This window comes from Carassius carassius, chromosome 6 (assembly GCF_963082965.1).
Source record: "Carassius carassius chromosome 6, fCarCar2.1, whole genome shotgun sequence".
NCBI classification, from domain to species: domain Eukaryota; kingdom Metazoa; phylum Chordata; class Actinopteri; order Cypriniformes; family Cyprinidae; genus Carassius; species Carassius carassius.
This window is the reverse complement of record NC_081760.1, coordinates 35,836,231-35,860,132: the sequence shown is the minus strand read 5'-3', so window position 1 is coordinate 35,860,132 and position 23,902 is coordinate 35,836,231. Positions and strand designations below refer to the sequence as shown.

Genomic DNA, 23,902 nt, shown 5'->3' with positions numbered 1-23,902 from the left:
CATTGATTTAACAGGTGTAAGAGCTAATGCATTTCATTCATCATTCAGGCCACTGTAAATCGATGAAATTTATAAACAAATAAGTAAATAAAATGAACATTTATGTATAATCTTTCAAATAAAATAAAAGTGCAATTATCTATGCCTATGCCTTGCATTGAATGTAAAAGGTGACAGTAAAAAATACAACAAATAATAAGTAATAAAAGTAAATAATAAAGTACTATAATTATATTAGATTTTTGGTTCTGGTTTATGTAAGGATATGTCCACAAACTTTTTATTTTTTATTTTTATTAAACACTTGCTTAGGGAATACAAAAGGGGAAAAAACATATGCATATAAGAAAAAGTCTCAGGGGTTCAAGGATGGAGAGAGAGAGAGACAGAAATAAATAATAGTAGTAATAATGATAAAATAGCAACTAAAACAATAACATTAAATACATAAATAAATAAAATAGATCAAATACCAATAAACATAACAATATTTCATACAAAGCATAAAATTAAACTTAAAATTTATACAAGAACACCAAAAAAGTGAGCATGCATTCAAAGGTTTAGTTGCTTTTTTGTTCCTGAAGGTAGTTCTTCTGGTCATCCACCGATAGATGGCACCACGCGCGCTTGTTTACTAGTTGACGACGTCCGTGAAGAAGAGTGTGCGTCATGTGCTGCAGTGTTCAGCTCCCAGTGTTTTGTTTTCAACTTCAACACTCTCTGTTCTAGATATACACATATTAGACCTACAGGGTAAGTGATGAATGCACGGTGAGTTTAGATGAGCACTTTAACAGTATTTAGGCTGTTAGTTTCACGTACGAATCAGCCAATATGATTCTGTTTTCAGGGAGATGCCTGTGTGTTTGCTAGTAAGTGAAGATAATTCACATAAACCCATTCAGCTTCATCACCAACAGTCCGTGACTCTGGGTCGAGGACCAGAAACCAAGATCAAAGACAAAAAGTGCTCAAGAGAACAAGGTAGAGATTTTATGCCATCTGAGCAAGTGAGAGATGCAGGCTTCATTAAAGAAACCACAATTAATATGATTGTTTTTCTCCTCACAGTTGAATTGAGAGCTGATTGCAGCAGAGGATTTATCACTGTTAAACAGGTATTCTAGAATATTACACATATTTTTGAAAATATTCTAATAATAGGTAGTAGAATAAATATTAAAGAAGCAGATCTATAAAACATAATAATGCATGTTTGAACCACTTATCTCCTAACAGCTGGGTGTGAATCCTACAAGTGTGGACGATGTGGTTGTGGGCAAAGGCAATCAGGTACAATATCATTAAAATTGCTTTTTGACAATATCCGACATACTGTATCTCAATATTTATCATCGGTCTGAACTTTTTATTTAAATCAGGAACAATCATTTCAGTAAGATAGATATCGTTGTGTAGTAGATTAAAACATTTAATAAAAAAAGAATATAAAGTAAAATTCTGGTTAAAAATATTCAAATCAGGATTTTCATATAGTTTTCATTAAATAAACACAAGGACGAATTATAATTATTTATATGCATAGCACTCAGTAATGAGCAGTAGTATTTATTTACACATTTCATTCAAAAACATTTCAAGAGAATGAAGAGCACGCTCTTGTTAACCATCATTTATGTGTTATTCAGCATCTGGTGAACTTAGTATGTCCTGTTCTTTCATTTTAATTGAGGCTGTATTGCATAGGTTACTGTTCTTAATATCCTACAAACCACATGTCGCCCAACTCTACAATCAGGTGACCATAAAGCCGGGCCAGAGACTTTACATGGTCAATCAGCAGTATCCTTACAGAGTAAAGTTCCCTGAGGACACGTCCACCCCCAGATCAGTTGGAGACTTGAGCAAACCTTCAAAGAGACCCCATCAGATGAGCTCTGAGGGGAACGGAGAGAAGATCAGGAGCCCTGCAAACACATCAACACCCCGTACAGACCAGCAAAGAATGGCAGACGGTTCACCTCCTCCAAAACAGACACCGCCAGCTGAATCAGATAAATCAGTGAGTCTCATTTGGCTCTAGATTCACATGCTAGTCACTGTATACTTTACGAATCATTGGCATTGACATCTTTACACCATAGGAGGAATTTGCATATGTATATGTGACCCTGGAGCACAAAACCAGTCTTAAGTTGCTTGGGTATATTTGTTGCAATAGCCAAAAAACCATTGTGTGGGTCAAAATGATCGATTTTTCTTAAGTAAAGATCATGTTCTATTAAGATATTTTGTAAATTTCCTACTGTAAATATACCACAGCTTCATTTTTGATTAGTAATATGCATTGCTAAGAATTCATATGGACAACTTTTAAAGGCTTTTTTTTTTTTTTTTGCATCCTCAGATTCCAGATTTTCAAATAGTTGTATCTCGGCCAAATATTGTCCGATTCTAATAAACCATACAACAATGGAAAGAGTATTTATTAAGCTTTCAGATGATGTATAAATCTCAATTTTGAAAAATTGACACTTAAGACTAGTTTTGTGGACCAGGGTCACATGTTCATTGCTAAGAGACTTTTAGGCAAGTTGCTTTCTTATATTTCGAATCTCCTAATGTTTCTCTACAAATAGTTACTGTACTAGATCTCTGTTATTCGGTTAAAAGTTTCAAAAGTATGCTCAGAATTTGGTAAATATGCATTTTCTTTTTTTATGCCCCCCGGGGTGAGAATGATCTGCAAACTGTAGTTAAACACTGCCATCCCTGGGTACTTTTAAATGTCTTTTGCTTTTGTTTTAAAGGAGCCTGGTAAGTGTTTTTCTTGATCATACTTTTATTATTTTGTATGACAACAGTTTTCTCACTCTGCTGGCTAAATAAAAGACAAATAGATAAATCAGACTCTATAAATCATGAATTTTCAATAATTTGCAATACAATTGTAACATATGATAATTTATACTTGAAATTAAGGATTTTTAGGGAGTAGGTTTATATTGTGCTGATATTTTTGTCTATTTTTAAAGTTTCTGAGCTGGTCTTTATGAAAACATTTTTAATGTCGACCTCGTTTACTACATTGAGTTTTGACTTTAGACTAAAACACTGAAAAGATTCTTGTTTCCCAGGGATCGGCTGGCCATTGGAGTCAAGGGCTTAAAGTATCCATGCAGGACCCTAAGATGCAGGTATACGCTGCTCTTTTCTGTTGAATCTTATACTGATTAAATAATATATTTAGTTCAAAACGTTGTTTTAAACTTTACATTAATCAGAGAATCTTGAAAAACTGCATGGTTTCCACAAAAATATGATATTGCTAAAACGTGAAGCAGTAAATCAGCACATTAGAACGATTTCTGAAAGATCATGTGTCTCTGAAGACTGGAGGAAAGATGCTGAAAATTCAGCTTTGTCATCACAGGAATTTATTATTTTAAATATATATTTATAGCTACCAATTTTTATCCTCAGGTTTACAAAGATGATCGGGTTGTGGTCATCAAGGACAAGTACCCAAAGGCGCGATACCATTGGCTGGTGCTGCCCTGGGACTCGATCTCCAGTCTGAAGGCTCTGCGCTCGGAGCACATGGAGCTGCTCAAACACATGCAGCGTGTGGGAGACCAGATGGTGCAGCAGTGCCCTGACGCTCACCAACTGAGCTTCCGTCTGGGATATCACGCCATCCCCAGCATGAGGTACTGACATCTGCGTCCTGATTGGCTACTGAAGCGGGGAGGGCGGGGCTTGTCATGAATGAAGTGTTTAGTATGTTTTTTTTCTTCTCAGTCACGTCCACCTGCATGTAATCAGCCAAGACTTTGACTCGCCGTGTTTGAAGAACAAGAAACACTGGAATTCCTTCACCACTGACTACTTTGTAGAGTCTCAAGGTAAATTATACACGAAAACGGACTGTTATTCTAAATTAAACGGAATCTTCATAATCCTGAAATCAGAGTTTAATATATCCATATATATTATCCATATATATATATATATATATGTATACATACATATAAATAAAAGCTATACTTGCTGTTTACAGAAACAAGCATTTCCCTGAATAATAAAGGAAAGCATTCATGCTTCTCTTTTCACAGATGTCATTACGATGCTGGAGCATGATGGGAAAGTGACGGTGAAAGAAGGCACTAATGAACTGCTAAAGCTGCCTCTGCGCTGTCACTTGTGTCATAAAGAGCAGCCGACGATACCTAAACTAAAAGAACATCTCAAAACTCACCTGCCCTCTTAAATACATTACTGGTCCTGTATGGGGCAGTCACAGGTATTTAATCTGTTAAAAGTCTTTTTGTAAACAGCCCATTGAATCCTTTAGTAAAATGAATTTGTTCTGGATATCTGGATACAGTGTTTTCATTCATTCTTTCAGTCTTCACTTGCATTATGAACATCCATACAGTAATGAATCGATAATATTTTGCACGCCTCTTTGGTTTTATTGAATGGAGTGATTAAAGATGGTAGTTTAAAGCAAACTGTTTTCCTTTCACGCAAACACACAACTTTCACACAAATGTACTTGATTGAAGCTGAAGTGTAATTTCAGCACTAAATGAAATTGCACAAATAACATACACAGATGATACACACAGGCCATTACAGTCTTGTTCTTCTTGAACGAACAGATTACAATTCCATGTAGCGTGGTTTGTGATGTATACATTACACACTTCAGCTTATTGGCACGAGGGAAATGACAATCATTATGCTGTTCATTTAGAAGGTTTTGCTGAGGGGATCTAATAATATTGCCCACATAGAAAACCAATGAGAGTTTAAGTCTCTGCAGACAGGAGTGTATTTCACATCTGTTACAGAAAAACATCTTTCAAAATCAAAAGACATAAGATAAATACCAAATACAAAACATAAAGTTAGATAACTAAAACAGGATTTGATAACATTGCTTTTTAACCAGAATATCTAAAATACTAAGGCAGCTAGTCGATAGCTTCTGTATAAAATTTACTATTCTAAAAATGCAGTTAAAAAAACTGATATTAAGGCTCCTACAGTCTTATTTTAAATAACCTGAAATATTCAACCTCTAAAGTCTTTTTTCATGCAAGTTTCAGAAAACCCTACAAGGTTTTTGAAAAAAAATAAAAAATGTAGGAGCAGATACATGAGCTTATAGACATCTATTGCCAGCATATTGTGTTGTGTTATACTTGTGCATGAACTCAGCTCACCGTCCTTGAGCTTTTCCCTGGAGTCTTGATGACAGATGTCTGTCACATTATAATCCCTGAAGAGAAGCTTTTGTGCATCTCAATAGCACTTCTTTTGGAGCTTCAGTTGATGTAATACTACGCTGCTCTCCATCAAGCCAGTGTACCTCCAGTCTGAAATGTAATAAATGATACAAGTAAATAAACAAACAAATGTATTTAATCATGTCCTTGTTTTTCTGGAATTTCCAACTTCCAAAAGTCTAATAGAGTTAGTTCCTCAAAAATGACAATTCTTTTAATTTCTTTCTTCTGCTGAATATAAATGAAGATATTTTAAAAGAATGTTGGTAACCAAACAGTTGACGGTAGCCATTGACTTCCATAGTATGGAGAAAGAAAAAAAATACTATGGGAGTCAATGGCTGCCGTCAACTCTTTGGTTACCAACATTCCTCAGAATATCTTCTTTTGTGCTCAACAGCTGTAAGAAACACATGTAGGTTTGGGACACAACATGAGGCTGAGTAAATGATGACAATTTTCATTTTTGGGTGAACTATCCCTTTAAGATGAGCTTACAACTTGATTGGAATGCAGCATTAAAAATGTGTTTTTAATGGGGGAAAAGAAAACTTTTTTTTTTTTTAATTTTTTTTTTACTTACCATAGATTTCATTTCCTGTCTCTCTCCTTCGGTTTTGCTGTACCGCTCTGTCGCTTTCCTGGTATTTTCTACAAACTCCTACATGAACGATTGCAGAGACACCCAAAAACATTTAATGTGCTGTACAACAAAACAAGGCTAATATAAGGGAGCTTGAGGTCAGAGAATGTGAATGGGAAAACCTCTCACCATGAGGGCCTTGTCCATGTAGTACTCTCTGCCCGGGCTGCCGTCGTTGTACTTGGTGTCGATGGCGAAGCAGAGGAAGAGGACGTCTACTATGATCTCAAAGATGGAGAGGAAGCAGTGGGCCACCAGAAAGGAGAAGACGCACACGATGATGAGCGGCAGCACCCAGACGGTGTATTCACGCTGATAGTTCAATGCAAGGACGCCCGCAAATGCCGATTTTGTTTTAAATTTTGTTGTGTTTTTATAGTCTATATAATTTTTTATTTGTGTTTTAGACATTTTGGTACGTAAAAAATTTGAAATGCTGCCTCGGCAACTAGCAGAAATAAAATCATTTTTATATTTTATTTTATTTCAAGTAATATTTTGTTTTGTATTTTTTGGTTTTGGTTAACAAAAATAACTAATATAGCTTAAGTTATATAGCACATACATTTGTGCTACAGACATGAATGATGCTTCAGATTAAAAATAATTGATTAATAATAATAATAATTAGATTTAGAAAACAGCTTGAAATATAAAAACCTAGAAATAAAGTAACTAAAAAAAAAGTTTCTTAAAACAAAGATTAGACTTGTTGCATTGCCAATTTACTGCAATAAATTATAAAGTTGAAGTACTAAAATTACTAGAAGGCAACATAAAAATATATTAAAAAAACTAATAAATAAAAGAATTAATAAATACATGAATAAAACAAAAATTACTATGTAAATGTAAAAATAAAAGCTAAATAAAAAGTATTAATTACTATAAACTGTATAGAAATATTACTAAATGAAATCTGAACAATATAAAGGGTAATTGCAAATCTGTGAATAAATACCTTTCCTAAAAACAGCACAAAGTCCCCGACACTGTTGATAGCTGCCACACGCAGAGCGTTTTCCGCGAGGATGAAGAAAGCGTCTCGCGCAGACGTGCAGAAGTTGGTGCTGTTAATGGCCGTTGCCGTATATGCGTTCTGAAGAAAAGACACATGATTAATGCATCGGATTAAAATAAATTCATATATTTGTGCCATATAAATAACTCACCATGTTCAGGTAAGCAAGGCACTTTTCTAGACACCACAGACAGCAGATACACGCCTTCAGCATGCAGCGCGCACATGAGTTTTCCTACAGCAACAAAATAGGGCTCAATTTTAAGAGTCTACAGGTGCTGGTCATATAATTGGAATATCATCAAAAAGTTGATTTATTTCACTAATTCCATTCAAAAAGTGAAACTTGTATATTACATTCATTCATTACACACAGACTGATATATTTCAAATGTTTATTTCTTTTAATTTTGAGGATTATAACTGACAACTAAGGAAAATCCCAAATTCAGTATCTCAGAGCATTAGAATATTGTGAAAAGGTTCAATACTGAAGATACATGGTGCCACACTCTAATCAGCTAATTAACTCAAAACACCTGCAAAGCCTTTAAATGGTCTTTCAGACTAGTTCTGTTGGCTACACAATCATGGGGAAGACTGCTGACTTGACAGTTGTCCAAAAGACGACCATTGATACCCTGCATAAAGAGGGCAAGACACAAAAGGTCAAAAGAGGCTGGCTGTTCACAGAGCTCTGTGTCCAAGCACATTAATAGAGAGTGAAGGGAAGGAAAAGATTTGGTAGAATAAAAGTGTACAAGCAATAGGGATAACCGCACCCTGGAGAGGATTGTGAAACAAAACCCATCCAAAAATGTGGGGAAGAGTCACAAAGAGTGGACTGCAGCTGGAGTCAGTGCTTCAAGAACCACTACACACAGACGTATGCAAGACATGGGTTTCAGGTGTAGCATTCCTAGTGTCAAGCCACTCTTGAACAACAGACAGCGTCAGAAGCGTCTCGCTTCAAAAAGGACTGGACTGCTGCTGAGTGGTCCAAAGTTATGTTCTCTGATGAAAGTTTGCATTTCCTTTCGAAATCAGGGTCCCAGAGTCTGGAGTAAGAGAGAAGAGGCACACAATTCATGTTGCTTGAGGTCCAGTGTAAAGTTTCCACAGTCAGTGATGGTTTGGGATGCCATGTCATCTGCTGGTGTTGGTCCACTGTGTTTTCTGAGGTCCAAGGTCAACGCAGCCGTATACCAGGAAGTTTTAGAGCACTTCATGCTTCCTGCTGCTGACCAACTTTATGGAGATGCAGATTTCATTTTCCAACAGGACTTGGCACCTGCACACAGTGCCAAAGCTGCCAGTACCTGGTTTAAGGACCATGGTATCCCTGTTCTTAATTGGCCAGCAAATTTACCTAACCTTAACCCCATAGAAAATCTATGGGGTATTGTGAAGAGGAAGATGTGATATGCCAGAAACAAGAATGCAGAAGAGCTGAAGGCCACTATCAGAGCAACCTGGGCTCTCATAACACCTGAGCAGTGCCACAGACTGATCGACTCCATGCCACGCCACATTTCTGGAGTAATTCAGGCAAAATGAGCCCCAACTAAGTATTGAGTGCTGTATATGCTCATACTTTTCATGTTCATACTTTTCAGTTGGCCAAGATTTCTAAAAATCCTTTCTTTGTATTGGTCTTAGGTAATATTCTAATTTTCTGAGATACTGAATTTGGGATTTTCCTTAGTTGTCAGTTATAATCATCAAAATTAAATGAAATAAACATTTGAAATATATCAGTCTGTGTGTAATGAATGAATAATATATATAAGTTTCACATTTGAATGGAATTAGTGAAATAAATCAACTTGATGATATTCTAATTATATGACCAGCACCTGTATACTGCCGTTTAACGGAACATTCCACTATTTTTGAAAATAGGTTCATTTTCCAACTACCCTAGAGGTAAACAGTTGAGTTTTACTGCTTTCGAATCCATTTTTTGCACTGTAACGCAATGCTTTACCACTGAGCCACAGGAGCACTTTTACTACACAAACTAGCCTGTTATCAAAAATAGTTGAGTGTTTCTTTAAAAGTTTCAGCTCTTTAATTCATCAAGGATGCATTCAATTGATCAAAAGCTAAATTTAAGTTACTTTTTGAAATAATAATCTGTTCAGAGCTGAAGATCAGCTGACAGTGACTGACCTTTCCTTTGAGCTGACTGTGGATGTAGGTGAGGATGAGGCGGGGAATCTCCACTAGAGTGATGATGAAGGCTCCTTTCACCACGGTGCCCAGATGATAGCGCATCAGACGCAGCACAGACGACACGATGGGCGTGAAGGGCATCTGAGACTTATCTCTACAATCAGACAAAGAAAAGAAGTAAAACTCACAACTGTGGTCATTTATAGACAGATAACTTATTTCCTAGATGACCTCTGACCTGGTGAAGTAGTATGTGACGACAGCCCCGGCTACGGTCATCTGCTGACAGGCGAGGATGAACTCACTGATCCAGATGAGGCCGACGGTGTGGTACCACACCATGTACTGCAGCGGCCCGTCCATCCTGAACTCCAGCAGACCCGTCTGGTTATTCTGCACTGGACTTCCTGTGAGGAGACACTGATCTCTGAAACACTGAAACATCTGATTAAGGCTAGGAAATATATTGAATATTGATGATTTGTTTATGACAATATTCCCTATTAAAATAAGCAAATTGTGAATACAGTAATAATTTTTATGTGTGAGAGAGAAAGAGACAGAGGTTTTAAAAGTGTTTAAGATATACATTTTATATGATTCATTTCAGTTCCAATAAATGAAGTTTTATTGATCAATAAGTAAATTATAAAAAATGTGTTTTATATATATATATATATATATATATATATATATATAAACAAACACAATGTAAATATATATTCTTTTACACATTAGTAAATAAAAAATAAATAAAAAAAACTATTATATAAACGTGTTGCATTCTATATATAATTTTTTATGACATTTTATTTTCAAAACAAATATAAATATATATAAATATATTAAAAAGTACAATAAATAATACATTTACTATTTATTAATATATTTATTATAAGATCGGCACATGATATATGATATATTTTATTTTTATATATGTACCTATGTTATAATACGCTGGAGTAAACAACAATATTATAGAGGAAAAATGCTTTAAATATCTAGCACTGACAGCATTTTTTTTTTTAAGTTGTGTCATTTTAAATGTGCTTTACTGGAACAAATACATAATAACTGAGATATGAAGCTATATGGTTCAGTCCTGCAGTTAGCTCCCAGAAATGCGGCCCACCCCAGACCTTCATTGGTTTGCTCTGACAGACCTGCGGATCCGAGGAAGAGGAGCACGGTGATCCAGTAAACCCAGAAGAGCATGAGCGTGAGGAAGGTCCAGAAGGGCTGCAGGACCAGCAGAGGCAGATGGGTGAACACTTTACCAGCCACATGAAACAGAGCGATGGTGAGCGCCACACGCTTCCTCATGAAGAACATCAGCAGCAGCAGAATCACCTGAGGAGCGCCGTTATTCAGGATTACATATCTGCATATTAAAAATACTTTACATAGTAGTATGCAAAACCAAACATACGGTGAAAACAGTGGCAGCGATGGCGTAGATGAGCAGGGCTTTCTGGTTGTCTTTGGCCACCTCCAGTTCCAGAGCCGGCAGACTGGCGTTCACAGATTTACTGTGATCCACATACAGCCACCACAAGATCCCCGTCCCACCTGCCACAAACACAAACACAGCGCTGCCTCACATCACGGCTCTTTATGACTCTCAGCTGGTGACAGTGCCTGCTTGTCCTTTCCTTTATCTCTATGTAATATCAAAGTCTCACCGATGGACCCGACCACCACGACAGCTGTGAGAATCCAGACCAGAACCACGGAGATGTAGCGGATCACAACCATCAGGATCAGAGACAGAACTGCAGCACAGAGCACAGACAGAACGCTCTTCTGACCACTGACGCTTAACTTCTGCCAATCAGTCAGAAACAGGTCACTAAAACCATATCATTTTAATACTTGAAAAAAATAAAAATAGAACACCAACATATTTCAGCTAGTAATTGATAAAATCTATAGACAGTTAATTAAAAAAGAGACGACAAAATTACTCAAATTAAAATAAAATAAAATTAAATTAAACCTTTATCTTGTAGATAAAACTTCAGAAATATTTAGGTAAAAACTAAAACTAATAAAATTATGAAACAACAATGTATAGGTACTAAAAAATAGTTACAAAATATTAAACACTGCATATTCATGTTTAATAACAAAAACTCCTTTTTTTTAAATGTTAAAGCTATTTTTTTTTATCACTTTGGTCAACCATGGTTGTTTTTAAATGTGCTATTCAGTATATTGAATTGATATTATAAATATTAAAAACTATATAGTCATGTTTAATAAAAAACATAAACTAACAGAAATTTTGAAAAACAACATACAAACATACTAAAACTAACTCAAATTAAAATGAAATAAAATAAACAGCAAGTGAAATTAACTTATTTCAGCTAGTTGCCCAGGAAACATTTGCAACATTTTCATTTAGCTTAACATGACGTGCTAAATTGAAATAAAATTTACAATATTTAATATTTTTTAAAAATAAATAAATAAATATATATATTTATATATAAATATAAACCAATTCAAAATATGAATACAAACTATAATAGTATCTTGATATCAAAAATAACACTGATGCAAATCAGGTTTAATATTTATGACTTGAAAGATGGAAGATTTGAGGAATGTAATTTGTATGAATGCTGGTTTCATAGGTTTTGATGAGTACGGTCTCATGTAATGAGCTGACCGAGAGCGAGCAGACACAGGCCCATGATGATCTCTTTGGATGTCATCACTCCAGCGATGACTCGGTGCACCGCCCTGTTGTCACTGACGAAAGTAATGAAGGCCTCGGCAAACTTGGCGTAGCAGGAAATGTCAACGGGAATACAGCGGTGAAACACTGGCAAAGACGCACTGCACGGAACAAATGACAAATGGAAATTGATCAAACCTACAATTAAAATATCTACCTAATGTTTTCTGTATTTAAGACTTATTGAAGTTCTCTTTGCTGTGTTGACATACTTTCTTCAGAGAGAGGATACTTGGGTGGAAATATTGAGGGGTCTATTCTTGTTTTTAATTTACAATAGTTATATTTTAGCAATGAATCATCATGAATGCAATGCATTTATCTCATCCAAGTGCGCACACACACACACACACACACACACACACACACACAGCAGTCGTGGCTTAATTGTTAGAGAAATTCATAAATATATGAATACCACCATTTTACTGTTTCCACAAAAATCTGAAGCAGCACAACCGTTTTCAACATTGATAATAATCAGAAATGTTTCTTGAGCAGCAAATCAGCATATCAGAATGATTTCTGAAGGATCATGTGACACTGAAGACTGGAGGAATGATGCTGAAGATTCAGCTGTGCATCACAGGAATAAACTACACTTTAAAGTATATTCACATAGAAAGCGGTTATTTTAAATTGTAACAACATTCTTTTGTAAAGTAGCACATATCTACATTAGTTTAGTCAGTTTTTAGGATAAAAATGACTTCAAAGCTAACACACATGGACTAAAAGCAACAAAACTTTTTATGTTTTTACCTTGGATGGACAGGAAGTGTTGGACATTTTGTTGTTCGATTAGGGTGAGATGAATACATGCTTGGCTGAACGTCATAGGAGCACAAATCAGATCCTAGAGACAACAATACAGAAAAACAAAACACCATTACGTCAGGACATTCAGCTGTACACCACAGCACGGAGCTCACCGTTAGCTGTTGAGAACTGTGTGAGATCCTCATAAGTCTTCAGATCGGCGTCTGGACACTTTGAGACGCACAGAGCCACAGACTTCATCTTTCTTCTCAGTATGTCGATGTTACAGGGGTCCAGGAAAAACACATACCTGGGACAGAGCCATTGAACAAACTGTCATTCAACACCTGTAAAATCTTCCTGAATCACTCGTCAATCTAATGATCTGCAAAGGAAAGAGCTGTTTCACATGTTCTCACACACTTTCTGGATGTGTGGTCGCGGCCGCTGAGATCTATTCCTGGGATTTTGGCATTCCTCTGACCGCAGGTGTTCCCGTAGCTGTCGTACCCTGATATGAGTCTGGAGGCGGCCCCTGACGCTATGGTGAAGCCACAGATGCAGAGCTGCCATAGAAACAAGATGATGATCAGGACATGGTAGACAGCAGCGGATATTATTAATAGGCAATATTTGTCCCCTGGAACTGATTTCAGCTGCATTGTTTACCTATACGAGAGGGCATTACCATATAAAAACAGACAGCATGAAGTAAATTAAATATACTTCATTTAAACACTGATGAATATAATAACAAAATAACATCAGACAATGATAACAATATTGTTTAAAACTAATAATAGATATTATTCATGCTTAATTTTTTTGGATTGGTAATTGTGTCCAAGTTGCATTTTTTTTTTTTTTTTTTAATATGTGATTCTTATTTCTTTATATTAATTTCACATGTCTGTTTTCCTACCATGCCGACACTGAAGAGGATGAACAGGAGCAGCCATGGGATATCTGTGCACTTCCTCTGCTCTAAGGGTTTCCACTCGCGGCTCTTCTGTAACAGTGAAGTCGACACACACAAACTCTCTTTTAACTTTGTTTTTTTTATTTGTTAAATAAATAAATAACTACATGCATAAATAATTACTGTATATTAATGTCACATCATTTAACTAACTAAACAAACAACAAAAAAGTATGTAATTGAAATAATGAAAACCTACAAAAAGACACGGAGACTAGCTGTATATATATATATATATATATATATATATACACACACACACACACACACACACACACCAAGTTCTGTCATGAAACTCTAGACAGCGCAGGCTGATGGGTCCTTAATGTAACTGATGATATTATTAGCATTAAATGACCTGTCATAAGCTGATTGGTTCATGTTGCATACACAGCCAATGAACTTGTGCCTTACATTTAATTGGCTGATTAGCATTCGCTTGAGCATAGCAGTGCACTTTAGAGTTCCCTTGAAACCCTCCACCTTCCCCAGCTCCACATGTATAGATCTGACATAGGTTATTTTATGTGCTATTTGTGCAGAAAAAAATTTCTCACAGCACCATATCGACTTATGTATTGCCAGTAGCAAATAGGCTTGAGAAAATCCGGGAATTTTCAAGACTGGACATTTTCCATGGAGATTAACGGGAATGAATGGGGAAAAAATTGGAAATTTGCAAAATAGCAGGAACTGAGGACATAAATGTAGTTAAAAAAAAAAAGAATCTTGCAGCATAATCTTGGTTAAATCAACCAGAGGTAATGGTATTTCGGTTTAATTTCTACCCTACACATTGCTCAATCATGCACACATTTCTTTATTTCTATTTTAACCTGTTTAGTACTCATTCAACTTATTTTATTCAGTTAGTTGCAAAGGTAACATTTTATTTACTTATATAGACATTCTAAAGTTTTCCATCGAATATTTATATATTTTATTTAAGCTTTATTTTAATTCACAATAACTATTTTAATAGTTTTAAATAACAATAACAACACTGGTGACCAGTTGTCGTTTCCAAAATTAAAATCTTCTCTTTTTATCCTAAAATGTGATTCTTGGGAGAAGTTGCACAGAGCACGAATAAAACACCGAAATGAATGGGACTTTCTGACTCGTTCTCAGGGTAAACGGAAAATAGCTTTACGCAGCTCACAAACAAAGCTCTGCATTTATTTATCATTATTTGGATGTAATAAAGGCGATTGGCTCAATAGCTCCCGTTACACAACCCTTCCGTTGTATTGATCTGCAAGACCCTTGCTTGCTTGCATATGAGTGAGTGTGATATGATTGTTTGCGCACATAACTTCATGCAGCGCATGTAACGTTAGGTGTTCGAGTCAAGTTCCCAGATGTCAGTCAGCATGCATACACACGGTGTTTGTTGTGTGTCTTACCTGTGTGCTACCGCAGCATCCCATAATTCCTGAGCTGATGAGAATCACAAACACACATACAGTGCTCAATCAGGGAGTCGGCAGCAATGTCAGAAGACTAGAATGTAAAAGTTGCAAATTGGTAATAAATAAGTACAAATGCGTTTAGAAACAAAGACACGTCCGCTATGAAATCGCGCATGAATACACAACTCACTCGACTCGAGTCGCTGTTGTTAGTAAATGGATTAGGATGGTGTTTTTTCAGGATCTGACGTGCTGTAATTGTCCCTCGAGGATTCCGTGACAAGGTGAGGGCGGAGCTGAGCTTTCCTGCGTTTCTGTCCTCCTCCGTTTCATTGGTCACACTGAAAAACATTAAACCTGTGTCACACATCACACATAACTCCAGTTCTGTCGGTGTTACATTTTCGCGAGCTACTCGAGTCTGACTTTCCACAACTGAAGATAGATTAAGATTAAGAAACGTTTCACGTATGTTATGCTTTATGTCATTGAACGAGTCTTAAATGCTCTTTTGTACAGATTCTTTTGTAATGATTTGATGAATTTAAGGAATCAGATAGTAATCTTATTTTTTCTTTAGTAATCGGTAACTGCAATAGACGTTATTGTTTAGGAGAAAACTACCATTTAATGTCAATGGGAATAATTTTTTACATATAATATGTATCGAATAACTTAACATTACAAATCGGAAATTACGTTTTTGACAAAATGTTACAATAATCGACCATGATCTATGAATACCTTTTCGGCAACAGTGGTTAATAAAATAAAACAGTAAACGTAAATGTAAATACCGCAGAGGATACTGCAAACACTTACCTGGAAAGAATCTGTGAAGATGTTCATTGAAACAAACCGTTTGAACGAACCGATTCGTTACAGTGATTCGAACTATTGAGCTCGTTTACTGGGACTTTAGCACCATCTAGCGGAAAGAATGAAGTAGTGCGATCACATAAATCACCCTTGTCACATTATGGAGATCCAGTGGACATGTTTTTTGCGCAGAGATAAAATTGTGAAAATCGTAAAATCATAAGATAAGGTAGTGTTATCTGAAGCTACAGATTATTTTGTTAAAATCCATTATTTTCCTTCGTAGTTAAGAATTCACAAAAAGTTTGCCCGACACACCAAAAATAAAAGTGGAGATGCCGGGGATTGAACCCGGGGCCTCATACATGCAAAGCATGCGCTCTACCACTGAGCTACATCCCCACCGATACAATACTAAGGAAAGAGCGCTCAGGAACATTCACTTGCATGACGTGCTTAACGTTGTAACATGAAATATCATTCTATATATTCTATCTAACGTCGCTTAACATTAAATATGTTAACATTAAACCATTTGTTTTTTTTGGAATAACGACCCCCCCCCCCCCCCCAAAAAAAAGTTTTGTTTACGTGGAAAAAAATTATTCAGAGAGCGGCATGTTTTTTGCATGTTTCTAAACACGTTTTTTTTTCTTCAGTTGTTCATTTATTATTAATGCATATAAAATCAAATTTAACGTTCATATGCAAGTACATCACCAGTAAATTTGTCCTTTTTTATTTTTATAAATCATTTTTATTATTTTTACTTACTGCAATTATTTTTTTCTGTTACTCACAGTTGAGAAATTACACACAACACCTGAATAGAACAGAAAAAGGGCACAAGAGTGACTGAAATAGATTTTTAATATTTCAAATGTAAACACATACATTGTAACAGAAAATAATGGTCACGGTGGGACATCTAAAATGATCTATAAACCTTTTGTTAAACACAAAATGTCCTGTTTGTGAATGTCAAGTCCAGTTTAACATTATAAAGTGCTTCAGTTTTGGACCAAAGACAATACTTGTTTTTTCTTCTTCTTCTTACATGTCATTCAGATGAGCAGCAGGGATTGTTGCTTAATTTTTAAAGGGGGTGTCTGACTAAAAAGCACCTTGTGATAAAAAATTAACTCAATCGGTAGCACCTTGTTGTTTTTGGTCACTTTACACTGTAGGCGAAGAACAACGGTGCCATTGTTTGAGATCATAAAAGTGGTATAATAAACTAAACATAGGCATTTAGTATAAGGAGGCACATCTTGAGATACTACCTCCTGTACCAGAGGCCTGTGAATGTCATAGGAAAAAACTGTAGCTGTCGTCTCTCAAGGCCTCACTGTACGAGGAAAGTCTTTTCAAATTGCACAGTGTAGACAACAACAACAACAACAAAAATGTAACATTTAGTAGCCCGCTGAGATCCACTATAATAAAATCCAACAATGATTTTAAACCACTTGATCTGGTTTGGCACGGAAATTATTTGTTTCTGTACAGTTTCACACAATATAAACTCGCCCACCAACCAACATCTGTTGAAACCCACGCAGAAATACTTCAGGATAACAAAGCTAGAACATGCTTGAGTTTACAATGGCGTCCTAAACATGGCATCCATGTAAAGCATGCAATTAACTTCTAAAGTCATCAGCTCCGTCTTCACAGTAGATGTAAATATCACTGTAGCTTTGATGACGGTGTGTGCTCCACGCTTCGAGTCCATTAGCGGAGTGTTGTTTCAAGGCACATCACTTTCAAACACTTGACAATAACAACCATGAAACATTGCACGTCATTGCATCAAAATATCATTTGAGTATAGTTTTAAAATGCATATCTAAAAAAGTAAAGTAGCTGCTGAAATTCAAAGTTTGAAGCCTGTGCTAAATGAGGAGATGAACTTTGGCCCTGAATTCGACATCACATTGGCAGTATCTGAATTATATTTTCGCAGACGTCTTGTCAATCAAACATTCACCGCTAGTGGAGCGAACAGCTTCAAGTTTCCTCGCGTTCACCATGACGGAGCAACAAGCACCAGGCTCGGCCTCGCTGTCATCGGTGTTTGTTTTCTTTCTTTTTTGCATTGATTTGCATTGTTTGTTTCAGTAGTGTGTTTCAGGTCCAGCACCCTCTTATGGGCACAAAGACACACAGCTGAAAAATTGAACAAAAAACTAAAGAGTAGTACAAAAAAATGACACATTAGTCCCATGAAGGTGGATTGTTGTATCCATTGATTGGCGGATCACACCACCGTCTCTTTGGCCTTCTCATCTACGAGGAAGGCGTTCAGGTGAGAAATGTCCACAACGGCATCGTTTTTATTAATGGAAATGTCTTTTAAGTGGTCCTCGTCACTTTGGTCCTTGGCAAAATTGAAAAATACCTGAAATGAACAGACGAACAAATGTAAGACTCAACCAATGGCGTTTACATAGTTTTGAAATCTTATTTCTAATTTTGCATTTTTGTTTGGCCTTTTCATGCAAAATTCCAGTTTTTGTTTTTGTTCTTTCTTTCATTTGTTTTAGTTTTTTAATTTACACAAACACTTAAAAGTTGGGAGTCAGTAAGATTTTCGTCTTTTATGCTCACCAAGCATTTTATGAGTTTATTTGATCAAAAATACAACAAAAACAGCAATATCTAGAAAGGTTAATGCAATTTACAATTGTATTTTATTGTAGCCTCTTGCTTATTTTTGTTGTTGTTGTTGCTTCATTTAATGTTTGCTTATTATAACAGTAATATTATGAAATACCACAATATTATTAAATGTTGCTTATTGTTGCTTATTATAACAGTAATATAATGAAATATTGAAATATTATTATAATTTAAAATAACTGAAATTTATAACAGCAGTTTTTTCCTTATTTAATTTTTTGCTGATTTATTCTCTGCTTATTATAACAGTAATATTACAAAATATTGAAATATTATTACATTTAAAGAAAACTTGTGACTTGTTTTCTATTTTAATATATTTTTAAATGCAATTTATTCCTGCGAATCAGTCTTCAGTGTCAAATGATTCTTCAGAAATCATTTCTGATTATTATCAATGTTGAAAACAGCTGTGCTGCTTCATATTTTGGTGTAAACCATGATACTTGCTTTATTCAGGATTTTTTGATGAATAGAAAGTTCTAAAGAGCAGCATCTATTTGAAATAGAAAACTTTTTTTGAACATTATAGTTGTCTTTACAGGCACTTTTGATCAATTTAATGTGTGCTTGGGGGAAAAAAAGTTTTGATTTCATAAAAAAATATAAAAATTCAAAGCAGTGTAGTAGATTTTGCTATATTTGTGTGTTTTCTGACTCCAACAATTACTTTTAGCAAACTGTTGCACTTTTAAATCTGAGGGACACTGAATATGACAGAAAACATCTCGATCCGCTCTTACTTGGTCTAAAGTGGTCTGTGAGATGGAGTAGTCCTCGATGTGGAGCTGCTCTTTGTTCTTGGAGAGGATGTTGAAGATGCGGGCGAGGGATGTCAGTGACGAGGGCAGCTGGTACTGCAGCATGTTCCTGTGCTTCTCCTTCAGCGTGCTGCCCGGCAGCTCCTTCTCGATGAACTCCATCACCGGCTCCAGCTGCGGATCGGCCCCCGCCACCCGCAGGATGATGGTGTACCCGTCACCGAACCTGGAACAGCCACAGCAAAAGGGTTCAACGAACTGATTCAAAAGAGTCGATTCTCTGGAATGATTCAAAATCCTGATGTGTAACCTCTTACTTGTTCTTTAAGTGCTGCACACTGCCCAGACAGCGGAACCTGCCGTTCACCATGATGGCCATACGAGTGCAGAGCGCTTCACACTCCTCCATACTGCAGAAAAACCCAGCAAAGTCATGCAAAGAAGTCAAATTACAAGAATAAAGCACACTGACTGAGGCTCTCTCACCTGTGTGAAGTCAGGACGACCGAGCGTCCCTCTTTAATAATGCTGAGGATGCAGTTCCACAGGGCCCGCCGGGCTTTGGGGTCCATCCCAGTGGTGGGTTCGTCCTGTAACCACAACAACAGTCAGGTTAACCGTCGCCCACAAATTCAGCAGGAAACACAAGCAGAACATTATAAAGAGCAGGAAGAGCGTGATCATGTTCCTCCACTCTGACTGACTATGTATATATATATATATATATATATATATATATTAGGGGTGTAACGGTTCACAAAATTCACGGTTCGTTTCGATACAATACACTGGTGTCACGGTTCGGTTCGGTACGGTTCGGTACTTTTTAGATACAGCAAAAAGAAAAAATTGGCAGATAAATTTCCATGATTTTTAAAAAATGTTTTATTTATTAAAACTAACAAAGTATGTTTCTTTTTTTTTACAATGAACAATGATGGAGCTATTCTTTACCCATCTTCTATGGTGTTTTCTTAGCAGCATACTGTATAAAACAAAAACAGCTCTTAAATAAAAAAAAATGAAAATGTTATATTAGTTCTGAACAAATACAAAGATGTAACTTTTTATATGGAACTCAAGAACTCTTTATATTGAGTGTGTTTTTACTCAATTGGTTCTCTATAGGGCTTATGTTTTTTGGAACAAAGCAGGAATTACGGTCTGTCTGAAATGGGCTCGTGAAGGAATATTGTAACGGGGCTCAATTACATTAAGCATGTTCTTAAAACCTACGTTTTCCACTACAGAGTAAGGCGCTCGCTCACTCAGTACGCGCTGAAGGCTCGTTGCAAAATGGCTAATGCATTTAACAGACCAGAAATAGAAGATCATCCAATAACCATCAGGTCTGGTGTTTGGGTTCACTTTGGATTCCCTGTAAGCTATAATGGTGATGATAGAATGAATGGTAAATAGTAAGGTCTCATATCCGCGGCTATAACGTAAATGTAGCCTACCAATCGCCGTGGTGATGTCTTTTGCCCTGTTTGAATCCGTTGGAAATGTCTGTCTAAATGCTGCGGGGATAGTTTGTTGCGTGTATGTTTCTCCTTTTTTCCGTCTTTTCCCAGATACTGACACGCTAAGGTGATGTCGGCGTAAATGAGTTGACATGTTTCAAGTATTCCCGCTGGTGTTTTTTTTTTTGTATTCCCGCTGGTGTACCCTAGATGCGACATATCGTTGTTTTTTTTATCCACCACTTTCTTGCCATCACCATTATAGCTTACAGGGAATCCAAAGTGCACCCAAACACCAGACCTGTTGGTTATTGGAGGATCTTCTATTTCTGGTCTGTTAAACGCATTAGCCATTTTGCAACGGGCCTTCAGCGTGTATTACTGAGTGTGCGAGCGAGCGCCTGACTGAGTAGCCTAACATAAACATATAAGTTGGTGTTTTTTTCTTCTTCGGGGGTGTCAGGGGCATTGCCTGTTACGTCGTTTGGGTTATTGGGCTACCTTGTTGAACGCATATCATTATATTTCACAATTTTTTTTATTTTCCAAATATAATTAATTAGTCCAACGAACCGTTCGGTCCATAATGCGTACCGCGTACCGAACCGAAAGCCTCGTACCGAACGGTTCAATACGAATACGCGTATCGTTACACCCCTAATATATATATATATATATATATATATATTTTTTTTTTTTTTGCTTTTAATATATATATTTTAGTGGATTTCAATTATTTTGCTTGACTTTGATTACTATGTATAATTGTATAGTTGCATTTGTATTTTATAATGCATTTGCAATTTATTATTTACATGTAGCGTTGTTATTCCCTGCTCTCCATACCAATCAATAGAAACCTGCGATGCATTTTTGGATTATGATTGATGAAATGATCATAAAGTTAGATGCACACTCACCAAGAACACCACTGGCGGTCCTCCGATGAGTGCCATAGCGGTGGAGAGCTTCCTCATGTTTCCCCCGCTGTAGCTTCCTGCTGCTTTGTCTACGTACTTCATCAAGCCTAGTTTACGAATGCCCCAATCTGCCACCTGTGACCAACAAGCAACCAATCAGATCCCTCGATAACCAGCTGCGACATTAGTAATCAGACTTTCCCTAAAGGCAGCTAAAAACTGACCTCGCACACTTCCTTCTCTGGGATGCCCCGCAGAATGGCGTAAAACTCCAGATGTTCTCGACCAGTCAGCAGATCACTGATGGCATCAAACTGCGGACAGTAGCCCATATTCTGATGCACTTCACCGATCTCTGTCAGCACACTGCAGTAAACAAGCCAAGAGTTTGGTACTATTATTAAAAGGGTCATGACACACTCAAACACATTTCTGAAATGTTATGTAAGGGCACACAATGTTTTTTAGGGTTGCACTAGCATATCAATGACGTCTAAGTCACAAAAACTCCTGTGTTTAAAGCATTACTGTTTTAATTTGTGTACCTCTTTCCTGCCAAGTAGGCCTCTCCGCTAGTGACAACAGAATCTCCTGTCAGCATTTTGAAGGTGCTTGTCTTTCCAGCTCCGTTCACGCCGAGCAACCCAAAACACTGATGAAAGAACATAATATTATCAAAACCCTAATCAGCATCTGTTTATTCAGATCATATACAAGACCAGACTAAACTAAACAAATAAAATAAATAAACTGATCTCACCTCTCCCGGTGGGATGCCCACACACAGTCTGTCTACTGCTGGCTTCTGCTTTCGCTTATAAACCTGCAGAATAAGAAATATTATTATGTAAATAATTATTATAAAAAATTATTATAAAAAAGAAAATATATATATATATATATATATATAGAACACAGACCTTGGTGAGCTGTTTGAGCTCCAGGATATCAGTATGTCCTCCTCCGCTTAAGATCCTCTGCCTCTCTCTGGCCACATCCTCGTCCTCCTCTCCGATCGCTGTCAGCTTAGTGCTGAACGGCCTGTTATTACCAAAACAGATCATTTATTACATGCATTAAAAACACTTTTTACTTGTATTTAAAAAGGTTTTGAACCGTGAGGCATGAACGTATCATTACCTGGCCTTGATGCAGAAACGGTACTGGATAAGGATGGTGATGCAGAAGAAAATCGCTCCCTCTAAGGCCATAGCAAAGAGATTCTTGCCCACCATGTCCCACGCCAGAGGAGAGCGGAATCGATTCTCACCTGAAAAAAGTCAGACACAGAGATCATGCACAACTGATTTAAATGTCTGACTTAAAGACATAATAATTTAACAAGCATAAAAATACACAGAACACTTAAATATGGGTTAAATATTTTCAGTTTTCAATCAGAATTGAATTAGACTGTACATCACTAGGTTTTGGAAACAACCAAGGTCTACCGACTAAATTTTGCTTCATTCGGACCTGATGTCTTTCTTAGAATGTGATTTTGTTCAGAGGAAAATATGTTTGAGCAGCTACAGTCCTAAGGAAATGATCCAGGACTTGTTATGTCCACAACTAGATGTCACTTTGACCCAGGGTCCCTTACCAAATCAACATCACCAATTATTGAAACAATATCTGGGGAAAAACACTTGAAACTCCCTGTTCGGTTAGAGTGGACATTCTAAATGAACATTCTAAAAAGAACATTTCAATGTAAAAGTTGTATTTGTGAGAATGGTACACACCAAATCTCTCCAGAGCTTCAGCCATAGCTTGGTTCTTCACCATGTCAATCAGACCTCTGCCCAGACAGAAGTGAGGGAAGATCAGGAACACATTCTTCAAGATGTCATTGATGCCACCAATCTCCTGGAAAACAATGAGGAGAAACAGCCACAGTTCATTTAGGGGTTCTTTTTGAGTTAGATTACATTATTTATAATCAAGCACAGCTGTGTAATATGAACTTACGTTGCTGCCGAAAAGCTCCAGGACGAACGTGGATACGCTGCCATTTATTCCAATGAGGATGTTAATGCTGGTCAAAACCACATACGCTGTACTGGGAATCTTAAAGAAGAATGATGCTGGGTACATCAGGGGTGTTATGGACCACCTAGATGGACACAAAGAAATGCACATGGCCAATGCTTTCATATTAGTGACATATTTTTGTAGATATCATACAAGTAGTCTATCAAAATCTGCTGAAGATTGGGGTCGGTTACATTTATTTATGTTTTCATATGAAGTCTCCTAAGCTCAGC

General features: G+C 36.6%; 3 protein-coding genes and 1 non-coding gene across 9 annotated transcripts in view; 1 reads left to right on the top strand and 3 right to left on the bottom strand.

Annotated features, from left to right (window-relative positions):
• Positions 1–598: 598 nt before the first annotated feature.
• Positions 599–4,338, top strand: aptx (aprataxin). 2 transcript variants are annotated; one of them, XM_059552875.1, is made up of 9 exons: positions 599–756; positions 854–987; positions 1,075–1,121; positions 1,243–1,296; positions 1,763–2,026; positions 3,102–3,161; positions 3,448–3,674; positions 3,766–3,869; positions 4,080–4,338. In XM_059552875.1, exons 2-9 carry the CDS (start codon positions 858–860, stop codon positions 4,232–4,234), a joined length of 1,041 nt encoding a protein of 346 aa, XP_059408858.1. In that variant the 5' UTR covers positions 599–756; positions 854–857; the 3' UTR covers positions 4,235–4,338. The 2 variants fall into 2 exon arrangements, with proteins under 2 accessions (XP_059408858.1, XP_059408859.1); XM_059552876.1 differs by lacking the exon at positions 599–756 and having other exon boundaries at positions 894–987; positions 1,711–2,026.
• A 257-nt stretch (positions 4,339–4,595) lies between these two features.
• LOC132142768 (choline transporter-like protein 1) lies at positions 4,596–15,426 on the bottom strand. Of its 3 annotated transcripts, XM_059552873.1 has the most exons (16): positions 14,985–15,179; positions 13,522–13,608; positions 13,023–13,165; positions 12,773–12,909; positions 12,603–12,696; positions 11,772–11,941; positions 10,780–10,869; positions 10,527–10,666; positions 10,261–10,447; positions 9,336–9,504; positions 9,095–9,251; positions 7,074–7,157; positions 6,849–7,000; positions 6,031–6,253; positions 5,842–5,919; positions 4,596–5,348 (listed from the first exon to the last, which is right to left on the bottom strand). In XM_059552873.1, the coding sequence occupies exons 1-16, from the start codon at positions 15,006–15,008 to the stop codon at positions 5,328–5,330; spliced, it is 1,956 nt and encodes a 651-aa protein (XP_059408856.1). In that variant the 5' UTR covers positions 15,009–15,179; the 3' UTR covers positions 4,596–5,327. The 3 variants fall into 3 exon arrangements, with proteins under 3 accessions (XP_059408856.1, XP_059408855.1, XP_059408854.1); XM_059552872.1 differs by lacking the exons at positions 4,596–5,348; positions 5,842–5,919; positions 6,031–6,253 and adding exons at positions 15,186–15,312; positions 15,406–15,426 and having other exon boundaries at positions 6,728–7,000; positions 14,985–15,018; XM_059552871.1 differs by lacking the exons at positions 4,596–5,348; positions 5,842–5,919; positions 6,031–6,253 and adding exons at positions 15,186–15,312; positions 15,406–15,425 and having other exon boundaries at positions 6,728–7,000; positions 14,985–15,081.
• Positions 15,427–16,139: 713 nt separating this feature from the next.
• On the bottom strand, positions 16,140–16,211 carry trnaa-ugc (transfer RNA alanine (anticodon UGC)). Its single transcript has one exon. It is a non-coding gene; the product is annotated as a tRNA-Ala (tRNA).
• A 450-nt stretch (positions 16,212–16,661) lies between these two features.
• The window catches only part of abca1a (ATP-binding cassette, sub-family A (ABC1), member 1A), a 33,589-nt gene continuing 26,348 nt past the window's right edge, over positions 16,662–23,902 (bottom strand). For 2 of the 3 annotated variants that reach the window (XM_059552868.1, XM_059552869.1), the window contains exons 39-50: positions 23,607–23,751; positions 23,381–23,504; positions 22,776–22,905; positions 22,556–22,676; positions 22,396–22,458; positions 22,181–22,287; positions 21,860–22,001; positions 21,636–21,770; positions 19,739–19,842; positions 19,570–19,662; positions 19,235–19,478; positions 16,662–18,210 (exon numbers count right to left, since the gene is read on the bottom strand). In XM_059552868.1, coding sequence (XP_059408851.1) covers positions 18,070–18,210; positions 19,235–19,478; positions 19,570–19,662; positions 19,739–19,842; positions 21,636–21,770; positions 21,860–22,001; positions 22,181–22,287; positions 22,396–22,458; positions 22,556–22,676; positions 22,776–22,905; positions 23,381–23,504; positions 23,607–23,751 — 1,549 coding nt within the window. In that variant the 3' untranslated portion in view covers positions 16,662–18,069. Of the gene's footprint in view, positions 18,211–19,234; positions 19,479–19,569; positions 19,663–19,738; positions 19,843–21,635; positions 21,771–21,859; positions 22,002–22,180; positions 22,288–22,395; positions 22,459–22,555; positions 22,677–22,775; positions 22,906–23,067; positions 23,123–23,313; positions 23,505–23,606; positions 23,752–23,902 lie in introns of those variants that run through there. The other variant, XM_059552870.1, reaches the window with a different exon arrangement.